At 47.9% G+C, this 8587-nt stretch overlaps 1 protein-coding gene across 1 annotated transcript in view; it reads right to left on the bottom strand.

Annotated features, from left to right (window-relative positions):
- Positions 1 to 8587, bottom strand: part of LOC109924457 (pituitary adenylate cyclase-activating polypeptide type I receptor-like) — a 178429-nt gene that overhangs the window by 138104 nt on the left and 31738 nt on the right. The window contains exons 5-6 of the mRNA XM_048618233.1: positions 3716 to 3848; positions 3375 to 3528 (exon numbers count right to left, since the gene is read on the bottom strand). Of these exons, the coding sequence (XP_048474190.1) occupies positions 3375 to 3528; positions 3716 to 3848 (287 nt within the window). The remainder of the gene's footprint in view (positions 1 to 3374; positions 3529 to 3715; positions 3849 to 8587) is intronic.

The raw sequence follows: 8587 nt of genomic DNA, 5'->3' as shown, positions 1-8587 counted from the left end.
GGGCCGAAGGGTCTGTTTGTGTGCTCTATGACTCTGTAAGTGGGCAGCAGATGGGGAGGTGGGGATCTGCTGACACCCTGTGTCGATCCAGGTGAATCACAAACCAAATCATTTATTATAACGAAAAATCATGTCATTTCTTACAAACGTCTGGATGTCCCAAAACATTTGCAAAGTATTCCCCTTCCACTGCAGAGGAAACATGGCAGGTAGTTTGTACACAGCAAGATCCCACACACACTAACAGACACACACGTGTACACTCACACACACACACACACACACACACACACACAGTCACACACACACACACAGTCACACACTCACTCACTCACACACACACACTCACACACACACACACAGTCACACACACACACACACACACTCACACACACACACTCACACATACTCACACACACACTCACACATTCACACAGTCACACACACAGACCAACGCACAGACACGCACACACACACAAGTAAACAAACGCATGCACACACACATGCATGCACACACCTAAACAGATACACACACTCACACACAGACACACACACACAGACACACACACACAGCTAAACAGATACACACACTCACACACAGACACACACACACACCTAAACAGATACACACAGTCACACACAGACACACACACACAGACACACACACACACCTAAACAGATACACACACTCACACAGACACACACACACACCTAAACAGACACACACACACAGACACACACACACACATGCACACAAACACGCGCACGCACACATGCATGCACACACCTGTACAGACACACTGAAAACATGACGTGTACTGCTTTCAGTGCAGCCTACCCATTCTGTCCTCCTCCCCAGTTCTCATTATCACTTATTCAGTTTCCCTTCTGTCCTGGCTGATGATTACAATCCCCTTCTCAGCCTACCCCTTTCATATCTCCCTCTCTCTGCACTCTGTCTCCACCTATCCACTCATACCTCAATGCCCACATCCCTCAAACATCACCTACAGTATAAATACCACTTTCCCTCACCTGCTAACAGTTCTGAGGCAGTCACTAGACTCGAAACGTTAACTCTGTTTTTCTCTCCACAGCTGCTGCCAAACCTGTCGTGTTCCACCAGCAATTTCCTTTTGTGTTTCAGATTTCCACCAAATATTTTAGTAAAATATTTGGTACTCTTTCTCTCTCCATCTGTCTCTCTATCTATTTCTCTTGGTGTCTCTCTGTCTGTCTGTCTACCTCTCTCTCTCTATCTCTCTCTGTTTCTCTGTCTTACTCTGTCTCTCTCTCTTTTCTCCGTCCTCCATCTTTCTTTCTGTCTGTCTGTCTCTCTGTCTCTCTCTCCCCCTCTCTCTGTCTATCTCTCTGTCTCTTTATCTCTCTGTCTGTCTCTTGCTGTCTGTCTCTCTGTCTGTCTCTCTCTCGACCTCTCTGTCTCTCTCTCTCTCCCTGTGTTTCTCTCTCTGTCTGTCTGTCTCTCTCTATTTCTCTATCTCTCTATCTGTCTCTCTCTCTCTCTATATTTCTGTCTTTCTCTCTGTCTCTCTCTCTCTCTTCCTCAGGTTCTCCCTGAATTTCCAGTTGGATGGATTAATCCCGAGCTAACATTGGTGATCTTTAATAGTGCAGGGTGTCAATGTTTTCTGTATGTCTGTCCTGATAAACAGCTCTGTACTTTCTAAGGTCACTCAGGAGGAGGGGTAGGGGGGTGCAGCTTCCCTGTAAGATGTAATGTGGTACCCACCTGCTCTGTACCACCTCCCTGTGCCCCTTCTCTGTGCCGCCTCCCTGTGCCCCTGCTCTGTACCATCTCCCTGTGCCCCTGCTCTGTACCACCTCCCTGTGCCCCTGCTCTGTACCGCTTCCCTGTACCCCTGCTCTGTACCGCTTCCCTGTGCCCCTGCTCTGTCCTGCACCGAGGATCAGGGTATAGCTGTGCTTTCATCTGCTTTCAGGCCACACCCTCTGGCTATATCAGATACCCTCATCACCCTCACTCATTAACATCCCATGGCCACCACTCCCCCACCCCACCACACACCAACTCCCCACCCACACCCTCCAAAACCCAGTGCGTCCCTTACCCTGCTCGCCAGGGTTTGCCATCTGGTCACCACTGACCCCCCACCCCCAACTCTCCTGGCATCCAGTCTCTGCTTGTTCACCCACCCCCCACCTTCAGAAACAGCCTGCAGTGTGAGCAGTGGTCACCATTCCAACCTGGCACCGCTGGGGTCCTATTCAACTATGGCATGTGGGTATTATTGGCCAAGCCAGTATTGGTTACCCATCCCTAACTGCCCTTCAGGAGGACAAGGGGGCAGCAGATAAATAGCAACACCAGCCCCTTGCAACTTCCCCTCCAAGCCACTCACCATCCAGACTTGGAAATATACCCTTCACTGTCGCTGGGTAAAAATTCCTGGAATTCTCTCCCTAAGGATGTTGAGGGGGCTTGACAGGGTGGATGTGGAGAGATCGTTTCCCCTTGTGGGAGAGTTTAGGACCAGAGGGTGTAACCTCAGAGTAAGGAGTCACACACAGAGATGAGGAGGAATTTCTTCTCTCAGAGAGGAGTGAATCTGTGGAATTCTTGACCGCAGAGGGGCCGTTGCGGTGAGGGTGATGGGGAAAAGGCAGGGAAGTGGAGTTGAGGATTATCAGATCAGCCATTGAATGGCAGAGCACACTTGATGGGCTAAATGGCCTATTTCTGCTCTGGTGTCTTACGGTGGTTTTACCTACCCCTGAGGAGTGCAGAGACAGCATATCGGAGCAAGGGGAGGCCATTCAGCCCTCCCAGCCTCCTACAGCACTGAATGTAATCATGGCCGATCATCCGACTCGATACCCAAACCCGCGTTTGCCCTACATCCGGGAATCCCTTTAGTCCTGGGTGTTTTGTTCCAACTGCTTCTTGAAATTGTGTTGTGCTCTCCGCTCAGCTTGGCACCATCTTCTCGTTGTGGGGAGGTGAGGGGCGGGGTGGGGGGTGTGCGCAGTTAGGGACAGGTAGTCCACATTGGCATAGCCATCAAAGTCCGAAGGGTAGTACCCAGTTAATGGTTCCAACCCTGCGCTGACCCATGCAAACTGCCACCTTGCCCCAAAAATAGTGGCACCTGATCCACTTGTCAATGTTTACGCCCATCGGGTTAAAGGCAAGAACATGTTGGGGGTGGGGGGGAGGGGAGAGATCTCGAGGGAATGTGTTTGGGGTGGGGTTGGGGGGCGGTTTTTATTGACAGCGTTCCTTCCCGTTCCCCTGCCGGCCCACAGAGACAGATGGTGGTTCCTTGCCATGCCAGTCACCCTGGCAACGGCGAGAAGGTAAATCCCAGGATGGCATTGACAAACAAAGAACTTACCCCAGCCAATAAGGATGTACCAGTAGAAGTATCTCCGCTCGGGGAAGAAAGTTTCGACAAGCAGAGTGAAGAGGTAGAGACCCTCGATGAACAGCCAGAAGTAGTTGGACATCACACAGTAATGGAAGAAGACCATCATTGCTTTACATTGGACCTGGAAGCGTACGGAGGCTGCGTTATGGGACAGGGAAACATGAGGCACTCCCCAGCAAAATCCCTCACATCCGAAAGCTGAGGAGCACCCTTCCTTCCAACCGAACCCCTCGTTTATTTCCCCCTCTGCGGGGCGTGTCTGCCCTGGCCTGACCCCCTCCCAGCACGTGCAACAAGCTCATCCCTACCGTAGTGATGGAGCAGTGAGTGACCTCGTCCTCAGAGTACAAGATGGCGTCCTTGATGAAGACCGATATTGCCCGCAGGATGAAGGAGACAAATAAATTCATGTGGATGTAGTTGCGAGTGCAATGCAGTTTCCTGAAAGACAAGTGCAGTCATGTGACAGGAAGCAGTTCAGAGGCGGTTCACTCGGTTGATTCCAGAGGTGAGGGGTTTAAATAGAACATAGAACATAGAACAGTACAGCACAGTACAGGCCCTTCGGCCCACAATGTCGTGCCAACCTATTATCCTACTAAGATCAATCTACCCTGCATACCCTACATTTTACTATCCTCCATGTGCCTATCCAAGAGTCGCTTAGAAGTCTCTAAAGTATCTGACTCCACTACCACTGCTGGCAGCGCATTCCACACACCCACCACTCTCTGTGTAAAGAACCTACCTCTGACATCTCCCCTATACCTTCCTCCAATCACCTTAAAATTATGCCCCCTCGTAATAGTCATTTCCGCCCTGGGAAAAAAGTCTCTGACTATCCACTCTATCTATGCCTCTCATCATCTTGTAAACTTCTATCAAGTCACCTCTCATCCTTCTTCGCTCCACTGAGAAAAGCCCTAGCTCCCTCAACCTTTCCTCATAAGACCTGCCCTCCAGTCCAGGCAGCATCCTGGTAAATCTCCTCTGCACCCTCTCGAAAGCTTCTACATCTTTCCTAGAGTAAGGCAACAAGAACTGAACATAATATTCCAAGTGTGGTCTAACCAGGGTTTTATAGAGCTGCAGCATAACATCGCGGCTCTTAAACTCAATCCCCCTGCCAATGAAAGCCAACACACCACACGCCTTCTTAACAACTCTATCAACTCGGGTGGCAACTTTGAGGGATCGATGGACGTCGACCCCAAGATTCCTCTGTTCCTCCACACTGTCGAGAATCCTGCCATTAACCGTGTATTCTGCATTCAAATTCAACCTTCCAAAATGAATCACTTGACACTTTTCCAGGTTGAATTCCATCTGGCACTTCTTTGCCCAGCTCTGCATCCTGTCAATGTCCTGTTGCAACCTACAACAGCCCTCCACACTATCCACAACTCCACCGACCTTCGTGTCATCAGCAAACTTACTAACCCACCCTTCCACTTCCTCATCCAAGTCATTTATAAAGATCACAAAGAGCAGAGATCCCAGAACAGATCCCTGTGGAACACCACTGGTCACGGAGCTCCAAGCTGAATACTTTCCATCTATTACCACCCTCTGTCTTCAGTTGTACAGCCAGTTTTGTATCCAGACAGCCAAATGTCCCTGAATCCCATGCATCCTTACTTTCTGAATGAGCCTACCATGTGGAACCTCCTCAAATGTCTTGCTAAAATCCATATACACCACATCCATGGCTCTACCTTCATCAGTGTGTTTTGTCACATTCTCAAAGAATTCAGTAAGGCTTGTAAGGCATGACCTGCCCCTCACAAAGCCATGCTGACTGTTTCTGATCAAACTGTGCTTTTTCAAATAATCATAAATACTATCTCTCAGAATCCCCTCCAATAATTTGCCCACCACAGAAGTAAGACTGACTGGTCTGTAATTTCCAGGATTATCCCTATTCCCTTTCTTGAACAAGGGAATGACATCTGCCACCCTCCAATCTTCTGGCACGACTCCAGTGGACAGTGAGGATGCAAAGATCATTCCCAAAGGGGCAGCAATCTCTTCCCTCGCTTCCCGTAATAACCTTGGGTATATTCCACCTGGCCCAGGGATATTTATCTATCCTCATTTTTTCAAAATTTCTAGCACATCCTCCTTTCTAACATCAACCTGTTCGAGCATATCTGCCTGTTTCATGCTGTCCTCACAAACGTCAAGGTCCCTCTCACTGGTGAATACTGAAGCAAAGTATTCATTAAGGACCTCCCCTAGCTCCTCTAACTCCGCACACAAGTTCCCTCCATTGTCCCTGATCGGCCCTACCCTCACTCTGGCCATCCTCTTGTTCCTCATATAAGTATAGAAAGCCTTGAGGTTTTCCTTGATCCTACCTGCCAAGATTTTCTCATACCCCCTTCTAGCTATCCTAAGTCCATTCTTCAGTTCCTTCCTGGCTACCTTGTAGACCTCTAGAGCCCTTTCCCATCCTTGCTTCCTCAACCTTAAGTAAGCTTCCTTCTTCCTCTTGACTAGGTGTTCAACATGTCTTGTCATCCAAGGTTCCTTCACCTTACCATCCTTTCCTTGCATCAGTGGGACAAACCTATCCAGTACTTGTAGCAACTGCTCCCTAAACAACCTCCACTTATTTGTTTATATCTTCAAGGGGAAGCGATGGTCTAGTGGTACAATCACCAAATTGTTAATCCAGAGACCCAGGGGACACGGGTTTGAATCCCACCATGGCAGATGGTGGAATTTCAAGTCAATAAATATCTGGAATTAAGAATCTCATGATGAATCCATTGCCGATTGTTGGAAAAACCCATCTGGTTCACTAATATCCTTTAGGGAAGGAAACTGCCATCCTTACCTGGTCTGGCCTACATGTGGCTCCAGACCCACAGTAAAGTGGTTGACCCTTAACTGCCCTCAGGGCAATTAGGGATGGGCAATAAATGCTGCCTGGCCAGTGAGGCCCTCATCCTATGAATGAGCAGAATAAAAGCGAGATTGAGCAGTCTAGGCCTGTACTCTTTGGACCAAAAACAGAAGTTGCTGGAAAAGCTCAGCAGGTCTGGCAGCATCTGTGAAGGAAAAAACAGAGTTAACGTTTCGGGTCCGGTGAGCCTTCCTCAGAACTTTTGAGAGGTGATCTAACTGAGGTTGAGAAGATGCTGATAAGGATTGACAAAGTAGACGTAGAAAGGATGTTTCCTCAAGTGGGGCAATCTAGAATGAGAGGTCATCGCTTTAGGATAAAGGGCAGTGAATTTAAAACAGAGATGAGGAGGAAAGGGTTATGAATCTGTGGAATTCACTACCGAAGGGTATGGTGGATGCTGGGGGACATTGAATAAATTTGAAGGAAGAGATAGACGGATATTTAATGAGTAACAGGTTGATGGGTTATGGAGAGCAGGAATGTGGATTTGAGGCTGAGATGATAATCAGCCACGAGCGTATTAAATGGCAGAGCAGGATTGAGGGGCTGAATGGCCTCCAGGTGCTGCTCCTAGTTGTGACGTTCTTAAAGAGGAACAAGGAAGGGCTTTACAAATATTCTAATGGCAAAGAAACCTTTGCTTCCACATTCACATGGAGATAAATGTCATCCACGTATAACCACAGAGGGATTAAATTATCATTGGTAAAGGGTTTGGAACTAATTGTTATGTGAATGCATGTGGGCGTGTGGGAGCGCTGTCATAGTTTATCAATCCTCTAGCCGCACAGACACAGAGAGAACAATGAGGAAAATAAACCGAAACATCTCTAGTCCGAGAGGATGACAGTTCAATGTGACACCTCCCAGAGATGATGAATTCATACCATCATCCAGACAAGGAAGAGAATTGGAAATCATCCAACAAGCAGAAATCTGAAGCTGAACCTTGATAAAGCTAACCCCAGGTGGAAAAACAAATGCCCGGCCATCTGCGTCTGCTCAGACAGTTCCCATTCTGCTCATTGTGAATGCTTGGCTGAGTTCCAAGACTCAGTAATGTGCATTAACTTGGCAGAGGGTTTGTCTGGACAAACAGAAATGTTGTGATTACTGTGCATGACAATGAAGTATTATTTTGTCAAAGTCTCAATGATAAGGTTAAAAGGTGGGAATTGGCGAAACCTTTTGTTACTGATAATCCATTGGCCCTGTTTCACAGGGTCATGGTGACAACATTTTCTTTCTAAGAAGAAGGTATTTGAATTGGTGTTTTCTGACCCCAAGATTCCACTGTTGGTGTTATATGGTTTGTTTATTCTCTACATGGTGTCCACTAGGGAATGGAGGGGACATAAAGCAAAGATGGAGGGGGCATGGAGTAACCTAAGAGGGATTATGAAGGTTGACTAGTGGGCGACATGGGAGTTGTAGTAAAGACTTGGAAGGGATTTGGAGGTTATGGATGAGTTTAGAGGTTATGGAGAGGGTTTGGAGGGGAGTTTGGAGGTCATGGAGGGGGTTTTGAGGTTATGGAGGGATTTTGGATGTTATGGAGGGAGTTTGGAGCTTATGGAGGGAGTTTGGAGGTTATGGAGAGGGTTTGGAGGGTATAGAGGAGGTTTAGAGGTTATGGAGGTGATTTGGAGGTTATGGAAGGGATTTGGAGGTTATGAAGGGAGTTTTGAGGATATGGAGGTGGTTTAGAGGTTATATAGATGGTTTGGAGGTTATGGAGGAGATTTGGAGGTTATGGAAAGGGTTTGGAGCCTATGGACGGAGCTTGGAGAGTATGGAGGAGGTTTAGAGGTAGTGGAGGGAGTTTGGAGGGTATGGAGAGTGTTTAGAGTTATGGAGGTAGTTTAGAGGTTATGAAGGAAGTTTAGAGATTATGGAGGGAGTTTGGAGGCTTTGGAGGGAGTTTGGAGTTATGGAGGGAGTTTGGTGTTTATGGAGGGAGTTTGGAGATATGGAGTGAGTTTGGAGGTTTTGGAGGGTTTTGGAGGTTATGGAGGTGTTTCAGAGGTTATGGAGGGAGTTTGGAGTTATGAAGGGAGTTAGGAGTTATGGAGGAAGTTTGGAGTTTATGGAGGGAGTTTGGAGTTATGGAGGGAGTTTGAAGTTTATGGAGGGAGTTTGGAGGTGATGGAGGGGTTTTGGAGTTTATGTGGACGGGCTCTGGAGGTTACACAGTGGGGGGGTTTGGAGGTTACACAGTGGGCGGGTTTGGAGGTTACACTGTGAGGGGTTTGGAGGTCACACAGTCGGG

This window comes from Rhincodon typus, chromosome 2, assembly GCF_021869965.1.
Source record: "Rhincodon typus isolate 14 chromosome 2, sRhiTyp1.1, whole genome shotgun sequence".
Lineage (NCBI taxonomy): Eukaryota > Metazoa > Chordata > Chondrichthyes > Orectolobiformes > Rhincodontidae > Rhincodon > Rhincodon typus.
Note: the sequence above shows the minus strand (reverse complement) of the source record. Positions and strands in the feature narration are given on the sequence as shown.